The sequence below is a fragment of the Enhydra lutris genome, unplaced genomic scaffold (genome assembly GCF_002288905.1).
Source record: "Enhydra lutris kenyoni isolate GAN:26980312 unplaced genomic scaffold, ASM228890v2 scaffoldscaffold85, whole genome shotgun sequence".
NCBI lineage: Eukaryota > Metazoa > Chordata > Mammalia > Carnivora > Mustelidae > Enhydra > Enhydra lutris.
Window position 1 is genome coordinate 4,663,982 of NW_019154169.1, and position 14,574 is coordinate 4,678,555.

A 14,574-nucleotide genomic window follows, 5' to 3' on the forward strand; every position below is an offset into this window, starting at 1 on the left:
GATGTGTTTTATTTGGCTGGGGCTGTGTTTGAAAACATTTTTGAGCCAGTTTTTATGAGTTGAAACAGCTTCGCTCAGATATCTCAGTTTCAAGAAGCACAAGAAGCTCTCGGAGGAATGAGAGGCCTGCATTTGTGCCTGGTGGATATCAGCTAGAATTTTCTGGCATGGCCCCAGCCGCCCCACCCCGCCCCCACCCCACCAGTATAAAAACTCCTACACCGACTGCCACAGCCCCCTCCAGGCCTTGCCCCTTGTGTATGGTTTCTGCTTGGCTCAGGCAGGCCACTGCTTTAGCAACCCTGGCATCTCAGCTAGGGGTCCCCCAAAAGCAAATATGAAAATAGAAAGTATCAACGAGGAGGCAGGAGGTAGGTATGAACCATCAGATGGAAATTTGAGAACTACAAAATACATTAACCCAAGTAAAAGTCTCACCGGACAGACTGAGGGGCAGAAGGGAGATGACATAGGAAGGTGTCAGCAAACTTGAGAGAAAATAGACATTCTCTGACCCGCAAAGCAGAGAAGATGGGAGGAAAATCAATGATCTCAGGAGGGCGGGGGACAACAACAGCTCTGACCTCCATATCTTTGGAGTCCTGGGGGAGGAGAGGGAATGCTGGGGTAGAAAATATTTGAAGAATCTAATTTCGGGGAGCAGAAGGGAGGGAGAGCAAGGCCGGGAAGGGGCTAACTCAATCCACAGTGCTTTATGGAGCCACTCACTGCCGCACCTGCCTGAAGCTCAGTGTCACTGAGGACCCTCGGAGGGAATGTGTAGAATGTGGCCTGGACTTGGAGCTCCCACTCCCATGCCTTCTGGGTACGGGTGGCTCCCAGGGGCACCAAGCGCTCTGCTGTCAGCCTGGCCCATGCCTGGTGCAATGGACCATCTGCGTAACTGCTAAAGCTACAGGGGACCTCAGGGTGGGCTTGGGGCAATGGGTGGGGGGTGTCTTGGTTGCCTACCATGGCATAACAAACTACCAGACATTCAGTGTCTTAAAACAACGTGCATGCATGACACCCTGGTGTCTGCGGGTCAGGGGTGCAAAGTGGCTGGACTGGGTCCTCTACTCGGGGCCTCCCAAGGCTGCAATGGAAGTGTTGGTCGGGCTGTGTTCTCATCCGGATGCTTGACTGAAGAACCTGCTTCCGACCTTCTTCAGATCGTTGGCAGAGTTCACTGCCTTGCGGCCTCAGGTCTGAAAGACCACATGCCACTCCCAGAGGCAGTTCACGGTCCCCACCAAGCAGATGTGCTCAACATGGTCGTGGACCTCATCGGGCCAGCAGGCCTCCCTCGCTCCCGCAGGTGAAGACAGAGTCTTACGTGATGTAATCTAATCCAGGCCTGACATTCTGACACCTTCACAATGGGAAGAGGGATATGGTTGGAAACAAGTCACAGGGGCCAGGAGGCGACAGTTGCTGGGATCACCTGAGGGTCTGCCTGTCACGGCGGGACACCGACTGCCTGGGCTGTGGGTTGTGAACTTCTAGGCTGTGCGGACAGGCCTGTGCTCGGCTCCGTTTCCTCTGCCCCCAGCTACCACACAATGTGCCCCTGTGGGTGCAGGACACTGGGGGTTTCTGGGGAGCTGGTTAGGAGGGGCCCAGAGGCCTCCTCCCAAGTTCACCGTGTGACCTCAGGCCGGGCGCTTGAACCCCCTGTGCGTTGATGTTCTCAACTACAAGATGAGGTTCATAGGAACCCCAGCCTCCTGGGAGGCCGTGAGGACATAATGTTCATGAAGGGTGTGAGTTCCGATCCTGCCAGAAAGTTCACAAATATTTCCCATTCCCGTCTTTGTGATTCTCTGCCTCTGTTTCCCGATGGACCCCGTTTAGTTCTCCACAAATGTCCCCCCATTCTGCAGGAATCTTTGTGTCTCTGGGCACCGCGTGAAGCCCCAAGTGTTTTGGCAACAGTGTCTGGTAAGTGAGGAGTGAGCTCTGCCCTCTACTCAGGGGCAGAACTTCAGCTCTGGAAGTTTCAGATTGGTCCTGTCATGGCTTCACAATGGACTCTCAGGGCAATGAATTTTACAAGGCATTAATATTTGATTTCTCACTCTTGTACTCTGCTGAACAGCATGTATAATTTCTGGGAACAGCCAGGCTTGGTGATTCCCGTGGGCCAGCTGGGCCAGGTCCGGCGCCTTGTCCTGGTAGAGGGGTCTGTCTCTCCTTCTCAGGGGCCTGAGAGGGCTCTCTGCCCTGCAAGAGCCAGGAAGGGTGACACGTGTCCAGCGGCCCTGGGCCACTCCCCTGGCAGCACCCTCTGCCTTGGAGAGAGATGGCTAAGCCCGAAGGCCCTCGGCACAGTGGGGGCAGAGTGGGGGCAGGCGAAAGGCATGGAAAATAAAAGCATGGAAAGGCAGCAAGCAGCCCGGAGCAGATCTGCAGAGTCTCGGGGCTCCCCACCCCCGTTCCATCTCAGCCCCTGTCCTTGTGGGATGCAGTCAGGAAGGTGGCCACAGTTTACCAACTCCCAGAGACTCGCCCTGCACATGGTCTCATTCCATCCCTCCCTCCCCGCGGGAGGAACACAACCGTGAGCCAGGCAACCTGAGTTCAGAATGGAGACCAGAGCCCCCAGCCCCCGCCAGTCTCTAGACTGTAGTTTTGCCTCGGCTTCCCTGTCTGTGGCACGGAGATCGCTAATGAGTTAAAGGAGCAGGACCTGGGACGCGGCCTCGGCTGTAACTGTGGGTCTGTCTTGTGCCCCTGCCCAGGCCCACGCCCCAGCTGCCATGGGAAGGACCGTTCAGGGGATGAGGACGCGGGAGACCAGCCGTCCTGGGCCCTGGGGGATCGCTTTATTTCACCAGCAGCACCTGGTCGCTTCTTTTGTGCTGGGAAGGGTGGCAGAGCTTGAGCAGCAGGCCCAGCAGGCCCAGAAAGATGCCTACCAGCAGCATCAGCTTGAGCCCCTTGAGGACGGACCTGGCCTTCCCCTTCCGGGCCTCCCTCGACTCCAGCTGTGGTCCGGCTTCCTCTTGCTGGAGGGTCTCCGGCACATCCGGAAAGGGCCTGGGGTTGAAGCGAGCCATGAGCTCCTGCTTCACAAAGCACTTGTAAATGGCCGGCTCGAAGACCTGAAGCTGCCTGCCGCCGTTGGTGGGTTCCAGAATGCTGCTCAGGACCTGGTTGGAGAGCTGGCCCTGCCAGGTCAGGGGGATGTCGTTGACTTCCCAGAGGATGGGCCTGCAAAGGACGACAAGGTGAGCTGCAGCAGCCTGGGGCTGCATGGGGGACAGAGGTCGGGACAGGATGTGGAGACGGGAACAGCCAACAGGGCACCCCCTCCAGGAGTGCTGGGGGAAAGCAGGACCGGCCTAGCAGGGAGCTCAGAGCCCTATCCCCTCCCACCCCACCCCACCCCCCGCCCTAAATGGGCCAGGGACATAGGTCTCTAGCTTTTTGAGCCTCCACGTTGTCATCTGAAAACTGGGGATGTAAAGATTTTACCTGTTTCACAGGGCTGTTTGGAGCAATGAGCCAGAACACTTGCCTACGTGATTGACCCCACGACCCACCCCTGCTCTCCCTGCCTGGCCTCATTTTCTCTGCTCTCCCTCTCTCTCTCACTCTGCCCCAGCTGCACTGGCCTCCCAGGTGGACCTCCAGCAGGCTGGGACCCATCCTGTCTCAGGGCCTTTGCCCCTCCCTCCACCAGGAGTTATCTCCCTCAGCGCCCAGGGCTCCCTCAACCCCTTTCAGTCTCGGCAACTTCTCAGATGACTTCCCTGCCCTCTGTTTTTAAACCAATCCTCTCCTCCACTCCCATCTCCCCCTCCCGGCCCTTAACCACTGCCACCTAGAACACTGTATGTTTTATTCATGCGATTGTTCATGGCTCCATGAGGGCAGGAATCTTTCCCAGTTTTGGTCTCCCCTGATCCCCAGTACCAAGAACAGTGTTTGGCTTATAAGCCCTCAGTGGAACCATGTAAGTGAACGTGCAGATCAGGCCCGTATCACAGCCTTCGTGGCTGGGGAAGAGGAGCACTCAATCGACAATATTGATGAGGCCAATAATCCTACGAGGAAAAGCTAACACCTCTGAGAGTGTGGAACTTTTCTCAGACACTGTTGTAAGTACCTTTATAGACATCACAATGACCCCATGAGGCCAGGGTCCCACAAGACCTCCGGACTGACCTGGGGAATGTCCTCACCAAGTGTGTGTTCTAAACCTCAGAATGTGACCTTATTTGGAAATCGGGTTGTTGCAGATGTGATCAGTTAAGATGGGGTCTGACAGAAGTGTCCCCAGGCTCTAAATCCAATAGGACCTGCATCCTTTAAAGAAAAGGAGGAGACACAGACACAAAAACACAGGGAAAAGGCCAAGTGGTGACGGGCAGTTCAGGGACATGGTTACAAGCTAAGGAAGGCCCAGGATTGCCCACCACTCCCAGAAGCAAGGAGGAAGCAAGGACAGGTTTCACCCAGCATCTCAGAGGACATGGGGCCCTGGGGACGCTTCGACTCTGGACTTCTGGCCTCCAAAAATGTGAGAGAATACATCTCAGGTGTTTTAAGCCACCCAGTGGAAAGCCCAAGGAAACTCATCCAACCCCCATTCAACAGACGGGGAGCCTGAGGCCCAGAGAGAAGCCACAGGCCCAAAAGCACACAGCCAGGAAGTATGGAGACCAGGCCTGGCTGAATCCAGAGTCCAAGACATAAACGTCACACGGAATGCCACTCTACCCAGCCTCCTAGAGACGTGGCAGCCCTTGAAATCTCAGTGACCTCTCTTGATTCTTTTCTTTTCTTTTTTTTTTTTTTTTTTAAGTAGACTCCACCTGGGGTGCCTGGGTGGCTCAGAGGGTTAGACATCTGCTTTTGGCTCAGTCACAATCTCTAGGTCCTGGGATCGAGTCCCACATCAGGCTCCTTGTTCAGCAGGCAGCCTGCTTCTCCCTCTTCCTCTGCTGCTCCCCGGCTTGTGCTCTCTCTGTGTCTCTCTCCCCCAAATGAATAAATAAAAAGATCTTTGAAAAAAATAAAGTGGGCTCCACATCCAGCATGGAGCCCAATGTGGGGCTTGAACTCATGACCCTGAGATCAAGACCTGGGCTGAGATGAAGAGTTGGATGCTTGACCGAACGAGCTGCCCAGGTGCCCCATGTCTCTCCGTTCTTCTCTGGGGTTCCCAACAACTGGCACTCGGGAACTGCTTGTCTGGCAAATGACATGGAGCAGGTGTCCCAGGCTAGAAAGCGGGGGTGGGTGCCCTTTCCCGAACTGTGGGGTCTTTGCAGAGACTACGTGCTACTTTTACACGTAAAGGAGGAGAAAAAAAGGAGGAAGGGAGACAAGAGAGTGTGGGAAAGAGAAGAAGTGCAGTCACAGCGGGAATAAGGAAAAGAACACCAGAGGGAGGGGATGGGACCGTATTTGACAGAGCAGGTGGCTGCAGAGGCCCCAAGAGTTTGCTTGGGCTCCCCCCAAGGGAGGGGATGTCACAGGCCCGTAGGGACAGAGGGTGGGGGGTATCCCCACGGTCAAGTGTATAGGATTTAGGGTCAACATGGCTCCCCTTGGGCAAGGACTGTGCCCTTCTGGGCTGCAGTTGCCCCCCTCTCTTAAATGGCCCCCCTCGGAGTCACCTGTAGATAGATCCCCGGGGGCAGGTGAGCCACACGGACCCCAAATCCTCCCTGATCTCGAAGTTGTCGAAGGTGATGAAATCCACCGTGGATATTTTGCATGGGACCTGGCAGGCCTCCACCTGCATCTCCGGCCGCATGCGGCTGGACCAAAGCTTCAGATCTCCCAGATAGAGCCAGCACGGCATGGGCTCCTGTAGAGGCTCCTTGATGTAGCAGTAGCCCAGCCGTTTCCGCTCCCCGGGCTCCCCGCAGCGGTTACAGTCCTGCCAGGGCTCCCAGTGGGTGAAGATGAGTTCCGCGCCACCCAGACTCAGGGTCTCATTCTGCAGGGGCTTCTGGCCCAGACCTGTGTGGGTGATGTGTAAGGTGCCGGCATCTTGGAAGTCAATCCCGTACTGCACCACTTGGATGCCGTCCCTGTCCCGGCAGTGGTAGAAGCCCGTCTGGGAGGGCGCCGGGTCTCGGATGAGAATGCCGGTCCCAGGTAGGATTTCTATGTTGGAAACTCTAGAGACTTTGTTGGACCAGCTGGCCTTGTCTTGCAGGAAGAAGAAGTACCACTGCGCCCCAGAAGAGTTGCAGGGCAGAAAGATGTCATTGTCAGAGAGGAGGGCTTTCTGGCATTGCTTCTCGTTGGGACAGCTGAAGGTCGTGTGGAAGCCCAGCGCAGGGATGGCGAGACTGAGAAGCAGCCATGGGGTGGTGAGCATGATGGACTGGGACTGGGGCCAGCGGGCAGGGCACTCCCCTGGCCACTGTTAAGTCACCCCTGAAACCCAAGCCTCAGCGAGGGGGAGGTGTCCTGGGGTCCACTGAATGGGTGTGTGAGGTCACAATCCCCATTTGATTGGTGACAGTGTGACAATGCTTTTTCATCTCTATTCTAAGTCCTCTACTCTGCTGGGATAGGAAGAAACTTAATTTGTCTCTTCAGGGTTTTCTCTACCATCCCCTGGTTTGGCATTCAAATATCACATGTGAGCATTGGATGCATTTCCCCCAAACACCGACTATGTTCTGGGCCCAATTCTGAGTGGTGGGCGTGGAAAGGTGAATAATTCCTCTCTGGTTACCAAGCAAAAGGCTCCACCTGCCTCAGGACCTTGGCACACACTGGTCCCAGACTCTTTCCACAGATAGCTGCCTGATTCAGTTCATTTTAAACAAATAAATATTTTTCTCAGGTGTCTCCTTCCCAAATCCTTTCCTAAACTCCTTCTCAGCCCTGAAATTAAAAATAATGATTGTGTGGGCTTGCCCCGCCATCACTGACTCATTTCACAAATGTTTACTGAAGGCCTGTCGCTGGCCCTTATTCTAATCGCAGCTTGAGCTGGTTGGACAAAGCCTCTTCCTCCTTCGGACTTACCCTCTAGAGATAGACGATAAGCAAATATATAATACATAAGATCAGATACAGTAGATTCTCCTTATTCATGGCAGTTATAACTGTTCTATAAAGTTGCTGAATTAGCAAATACTGAAACATTGTTCCCAGGATTAATGTAGGTTCAAGGTCCTACCAGCCTTTGGTCATTACATTTTTGTCAACCGCTCAATACATAGCCTTATTTTATGCGTATTTTCTTTAAAGACCTCTCTTGTTAATTCATTAAAATTGAACTTGTAACCCACAGCGCTATTAACTCATGGCTGAATAAAGCTTATCTGAGACACCTGTTTTCTTCAAAAGACACGTCGCAGCCGTCTTGTGCTTAAGGATACTGGTCAACCTTCAGCTCTGCCCGGGAGCCATTTTAAATAGCAGAATCACAAAAAGTACAAAAATGCAACAATAACAAAAAGTGGTGCTAAACAGGCCATGAAAAGGATACTTTTAATCGTAGGAGAGCTGGAACTAGAAGGCAGTGTCATGGTGTTGGATCTCCGCTGGGAGTGTGCACCGGTAGGGGGCTCAATGTTTTCAGCACCCTGTGCATGTCTGCGCATGACTACAAAACCACGGTGGATGTTGATCTGGGGGCTACCAGTGAATTTTAGTGAGTGAGTGAATTCACAGGTATGGGTCCTTGAATAATAAGGATTGCCCACTAATTGCTAAAGACAAGAAGAGAGCAAGGAAATGGGGATGGGTAATGAAGGGTTGGTGTGTGGGTGTGAGCTATTTTAGGGAGTGGGATCAGGCCTGTCTGAGCACTCATGGAAGGGGTGAAGTTTTACAAACACTTGAATAAAGTGAGATAAAGGGCCATGTGGTTATTTGAAGGAAGAATAATCCCAAGAAGAAGATTCCCAAACCCCTGATACGGCTGCCATATTTCAAGGACATAGAAGTCAGAGTGACTAAGGGGTAGTGGTCAAAGGGTGAGGCCAGAGGTTCACTTAGGTCTTTGCTAAGACATCCTGCCTCCCTCTCTCCCTGGCTCCTGTGGTTGGGGGCTCTCTTAGTCGTGTCCCTGTCCCATGTGGGGACCTCTACAGGCTGTGTTTGGGATAAGCTCTATGCTTAGGCTCTGGAACTTCTTCTATGGCCTTTTGCTGCCACCTTCACCCCAGGAGTGGGCCACACATCCCCTCTGTCCTCACATCTATTAAACCCATCTGGAGTGTTTGTCTGCTTCCCAGGACCTTATAAAGTCCCTCTACCTGAAACATATTAACATCTATACTTCTGATGCCTCCCCTTCATCTGCCTCCCTCCCTCTCTCCCCTCCATCCAGGGCTCTTTTCTAAACAGGTAAACAGGGCTATGGGGACCCTGTGCGATACCCCACTTCTGATTTTCATATCTTCTAGGTGAGAAGCAACAAATTGGCTGGATCCAGCCTGGATAAATGTTTTCACTGGTCTCTCTAGGATGTTTTTAGAATATTTAAATCAGTGACCAACATGTAAAATCCAAGAGATTTCGTGTGAGAATCCAGATTCCCTGCTATTCTTTAAATAGCATGGGTGAGGTTTCTGCTTACTGCTACAATTGAGAAGCTAATATCATACTAATCCTCTTGCTAACAACAACTACAGACTCTAAGGTAACTGTGATTAATATGGTTAATTAAGATGAGGATTTGGAACCTATATAGAAGAATCAAATGGAAATACTAGAACTAAAAAATAAAATTTCTGAAATTGAGAATTCACTAGAAAGGGGAGCAAGCTATTAGACACAACAGAAAAGAGGATCAAGGAAAAGAAAGGTGGGCACACAGAAAAATATCTATACTGAAGCATGCAAAAAAAGAAAAGATAAGAAATTTTAGAAAAGAGTATAAGAGACATATAAGACATGGTGAAAAGTTCTACCATTCATGTAAATGGAGACTTAGAAGCAAAGGAGAGACAGGAACATCAGTAATATTTTAAGACACAGAAAGAAAACTTGCCAAAACTGTTGAAAGACATTAAGCAACAAATCCAAGATGGCCTTCAAAACCTGTGCAGGATAAATATAAATGAAGCCATACCTAGGCATTTTATAGGAAAATACTGCTACAAACCAAAGAGGAAATAATAAAAATGGCCAGAGAGGAAAAAGAGACATGTTTTCAAAGTAACAATCATAAGACCCTACACTGACTTTTAAAAATTATTATTATTATTATCATCATCATTATGATTATTAAGTAGGCTCCACACCCAGCATGGAGCCCAATGCAGAGCTTGAACTTATCACCCTGAAATCAAGACCTAAGATCATGATCCTACATTGACTTTTAAAAAGAAATGATGGGGGTGCCTGGGTGGCTCAGTCTTTAGGTGTCTAGTTCTTGGTTTTAGCTCAGGTAATGATCCCAGGGTCATAGGATTGAGCCCCACACCAGACTCTGCACTCTGCAGAGAGTCTGCTTCTCTCCCTCTCCCTCCGCTCCTCCCCTCGAGTGCTCTCTCTTTCTCTTTCTCTCTCTCTCTAAAACAAATAAGTAAATCTTAAAAAATAAATAAAGCAATATTCAAATAAGTTATGGAAGCTAGAAGACAATGGAATGACACTTTCAAAGCACTAAAAGGAAATGATTGCCAAGCTAGAATTCTACGTGTAGACTTCTATATGCCACAGTGGAAATATCCTTTAAAGACAGAGGCAAAAAATAAAGGTATTTTCAGACAAAAAACTAAGAGGATTTACCATAGCAGAACACACTAAAAGTAGTACTAAAGAGAATTCTCCAGGCAGCAGGAAAATGGAAGCAAGGTAATGCAGGAATGAAAACTACCAAAGAGTAAATATGTGGGTAAAATTAAATGAATATCTAGAGTGTTTTAAAATAATGTCTTGTGGGGTTTAAAATATATTTAAAATAAAAATACTTGATCAAGAGCACAACAGATGGAAGGAGAACAAAGGGAGCTAAAGAGTTATAAGGTCTACATTGTCTAGGAAATGGTGCAAGTACAAATTCATATAATGTTCTAATGAGTGAGAATTGGTTTTGTAATCTCTAGAGAAAATAAAAAGAGTGCATATCTAATAAGCTAATAGAGGGGGAGATGGGATAATTAAAAAATATCTGGTGAAAAAATATACTTGGTGAATCCAGTACTATGTTGAATAAAAGTAGTGAGAGTGGACATCCTTGTTTTGTTGCTGACCTTAGGGGGAAAGCTCTCAATTTTTCCCCGCAGAATATGATGTTCACCATGAGTTTTTTATATATGGCCTTTGTTGAGGGCTTTTATCATGAGTGGATGTTGGATGTTGTCAAATGCTTTTTTCTGCATCTACTGAAATGATCATATGGTTTATATCCTTTCTCTAATTAATGCGATATATCATGTTGATCGATTTGCAGATATTGGACCACTCTTTCATCTGAGGAACAAATCCCATTTGATCATGGTGAACAGAAAGAAAGCCCCAAAATAAACCCACAATTATATGATCAATTAATCTTCAACAAAGCAGGGAAAAATATCCAATAGGGAAAAGACAGATTTTCAAAAATGGTATTGGGAAAACTAGTCAGTTACATGCAAAAGAATGAAACTGGACATGCAGGGAGTCTGATTCTTCTTCTGCCTGCCACTCGCCCTGCTTATGCACTCTCTCTCTCTCTCTGTCAAATAAATTAAAAAAAAAAACTTAAAAAAAATAATGAAACTGGACAACTTTCTTACACCACCCCCAAAATAAACTCAAAATGGGTCCTCAAAAGAGGACAGTGGTAAGCTTAAACCCAACTGTATCAGTAGTTACATTAAATGTAAATGAACTAAATACTCCAATTAAAAGGCAAAGATTTTGAGGCGCCTGGGTGGCTCAGTCGTTAAGCGTCTGCCTTCACCTCAGGTCATGATCCCAGGGTCCTGGGTTCAAGCCCCACATCAGGCTCTCTGCTCAGTGGGGACCCTGCTCTCCCTCTCCCACTCCCTCTGCTTGTATTCCCTTTCTCACGATGTCTCTATCAAATAAATAAATAAAATCCTTAAAAAAAATAAAAGGCAAAGATTTTCAGACAGAATACCAAAACAAAAATCTAAATACATACTTTTTAAGAGATTCATCTTAAGTAAAAGATAAAAGTTGAAAGTAAAGACATGGGAAAATAGCATTCAAACACTAAATAGAAGAAAATTGGTGTAGTAGCTATACTGGTAACAGAAAGTAGATACAAAGGCTGAAAGTATTAATAGAGATTACAGGAAACATTTTATAAGATGGTTTACTCCAATAGGAAGTTATAATGATCTTAAGTTTGTGTGAACCTAAAAATATATAAGGCAAAACCTTATAGTAACTAAATTTTAAAATAAAGAAATCCACAATGTAACAATCAAAAAAATTTAGTAAAGATATAGAAGATTTGAGCTATATGATATAAATTTGACCTTATATATATAGAACACTGTGCTCAACTTCAGAGCATACTTTCTTTTCATATTCATATGAAATATTTGCCAAAAGTAACCAGGTTCTAGGTCATAAAACAAATCTCAATAAATGTTAAAGGAAGAGAATCACATTCTAGGTCAGCAGAATTAAGTTAGACACAAATGACAATAAGATAACAAGAACATCATTAGATATTTGGTACTTACACAGTGAAATGTTTAACTAATGGATCAAAAGAGAAATCGCAATTGAAAATATAAGTATTTTTAACTGACAGAAGATATTTAACATCAAAACTTGTAGGATGCAAGTAAGTTTTACTTAGGGGGGAAATTTCCAGCCTAAATACATATTTTGAGGGGGGAGGGAAAGGATAAAAACTGGAGTTCTAAGCAAGTATCTCAAATACCAGTAATCAATTAGAGAGAAAACAAAATTATAATAAACAAAACCAATAAATGAAAAGCTGGTTCTTTAAAAGATGAATGAGACTGATAAAGCCCTAGCAAGACGAATCAAGGAAAAAAGCAAGAAGAAGGCCTAAACAACGAATACTAGTAATGAAAAAAGAGATATTACTATATATCTTACAGGCATAAAAAGATAATCAGATGATATTTAAAACAACTTTTGACCAAAACTTATAAAAATTCACAGGTGCCTGGGTGGCTCAGTTTGTTGAGTGTCTACCTTTGTCTTGGGTCATGATCCCATGTCCAGGGATCCAGTCCTACATCAGGCTCCCTGCTCAGTGGGGCGTCTGCTTCTCCCTCTGCCCTTCACCCTGCTTGTGCTCATTCTTGCTCTCTCTCTCTTTCTCTCTGTCTTGAATAGGTAAATAAAATCTTTTTTAAAAATGGATACATTTATTGAAAAGCTTAATAGCACTGGCACAAGAAAAAAATCTGAACTGTTCCATATTTACAATGAAAGAAATTGAATCTGTAATTTAAAAGCTATGCACAAAAAACTGTATAATGCCAAAAAACTTTACCACTGAATTCTTCCAAAAATTTCTTAACAATTAAGAAATGGCATCAATATTTCAAAATCTTTCCAGAAATATAAAAAGATGGAACACTTCCAAACTTCTGTGAGGGCTGCATCACCTTAATACCAAAACCATATAAGGTTATTACAACTAAGGAAAATATCAGGCCAATCTCTTTCATGAACAAGGGCACAATATCCTAAACAAAATATTAGCAAATTTCCTCCAATGATAAACAAAAAGAATAAATATCATGATCACACTGGGTTTATCCCAGGAAGGCGGGGTTGGGTTTAATATGAATACAATAAATGTGATTCACCATATTAACATAATAAAGGAGAAAAACTGTATTATCATCTCAGTAGATGCAGAAAATGCATTTGATAAAATTCAACACTCATTCATGGGTCAAAACTTTTGGAAAACTAGGAATAAAAGGGAATTTTATTAATCTGATAGTTTTTCTACTAAAAACCTAAAGCAGTATTATATTTACTAGTAAAATATTAAGAACAACATAGCATGTCTCCCATAAGGTTATCCACTCAGCATTTTACTGGAGATGAGTGAATTTAGCAAAACAATTTGATACAAAGTCATATACAAGTACCGAATACAGGGATGCCTGGGTGGCTCAGTTGGTTAAGCATCTGCCTTCAGCTTAGGTCATGATCCCAGGGTCCTGGGATGGAGTCCGGCATTGGGCTCCTTGCTCAGCAGGGAGCCTGCTTCTTCATCTGCCTGCTGCTTCCCCTGCTTGTGCGCTCTCTCTCTGACAAATAAATAAATAAATAAATAAATAAAATCTTTTTTTAAAAATGCCAAATATATTTTTATAGACCAACAACAAACAATTAGAACATGAAATTTAAAAGATACAATTTTCTCTCTAGCTGTTCCTCCAAAGGTAACAGGCACTCACCTGCAACCCTGCCTGAGCTGATGGGTGCTCCCCACCCTGTGCGATCCGCCTGCCTCATGAAAGCTAGCAGCTACACACAGTTGACACAAGGGATTCCCCTTGATTGCCTAGTCCTGGTGGCTGGTTAGTGTGTGTGTGTGTGTGTGTGTGTGTGTGTGTGTGTGTGTGTGAGGGTTTGTGTTTCTGGGTCCCAGGGGACTGAAACAATTGGAGACACAGTTCTTGGCAGGCTACTATCCCCAGGGCACTCCACAGACAGCAGACTGAAGCACAATGCAGTCTTCCTGTGAAAAAGACCTATTTACTCATCCTAGAGTTTTAGCCTGAGGGCCAGGCTTCTAGTCTGCCACACATCTAGAAGCTATGAAGGGGTTTTCAGGGAATGTAGGCCAAGTGACACCAACTATGTGCTCTCCCTTCGTCTCACTATAGTTCACTGTTACCTCCGGAAAGGAGATTATATACTCACCTGGAGCCCCAACTTTCACTACTCTCACACAAGGGACACCTGTAGATCACCTAGTCTAGAGGCCAGCATGATTTACAATTGCAGCCCCATAGGACTATATAAATTTGCCTAATTTAAAAGCTATTGCCAGAGGGTCCATCTTCCAATCAGCCAGAAACTAGGTGCTGACTGAGATTCCTCCCTTTGACACTCTGACAGGTCTTGGCACACCCTCAACAACTGGGACCTACCGAGAATAAGGCAGATTGCTTGGACAATCACAAAGGTATGAGAGAAAACCAAGAACTAGGACAAGGTTGAATGGTAAAGGCTCATCTCCTACACAAGGTCATTTTTTCAAGACTGGGAGACGTAGCTTTTTCACCTAATACTTAGATACAAACACAGATAGGTGAGCAAGATGGGAAACAGAAGAGTTTGTTCCAAATGAAGGAACAAGATAAAACTTCAGGAAAAAAAAAGAAAATGGAGATAATTAATATACCTGATAGAGTAAGTGTTCAGAGTAATGGCATAAAGATACTCAGAAGAATGGGTGAACACAGTGAGAACTTCAACCAAAAATTAATAATAAATAAAATCTAAGAAAGTACCAAACAGAAGCCACAGAACTGTAAACAATAATTGAGCTGAAAATACACTAGCGGGTTAGAAAGATTCAACAGCAGATTAGATAAAACAGAAGAAAGGGTCAGTGATCTGGAAGACAGGGCAGGAGAACTCACATAGACAGAGCAGCAAAAAGAATAAAAGAATTTTGAAAAGTAA

At 46.3% G+C, this 14,574-nt stretch overlaps 1 protein-coding gene across 1 annotated transcript; it reads right to left on the reverse strand.

Annotated features, from left to right (window-relative positions):
- Positions 1-2,809: 2,809 nt before the first annotated feature.
- Positions 2,810-6,353, reverse strand: LOC111161599 (protein FAM187B-like). The gene is made up of 2 exons (XM_022525355.1): positions 5,628-6,353; positions 2,810-3,213 (listed from the first exon to the last, which is right to left on the reverse strand). Exons 1-2 carry the CDS (start codon positions 6,338-6,340, stop codon positions 2,826-2,828), a joined length of 1,101 nt encoding a protein of 366 aa, XP_022381063.1. The 5' UTR covers positions 6,341-6,353; the 3' UTR covers positions 2,810-2,825.
- Positions 6,354-14,574: the final 8,221 nt, after the last annotated feature.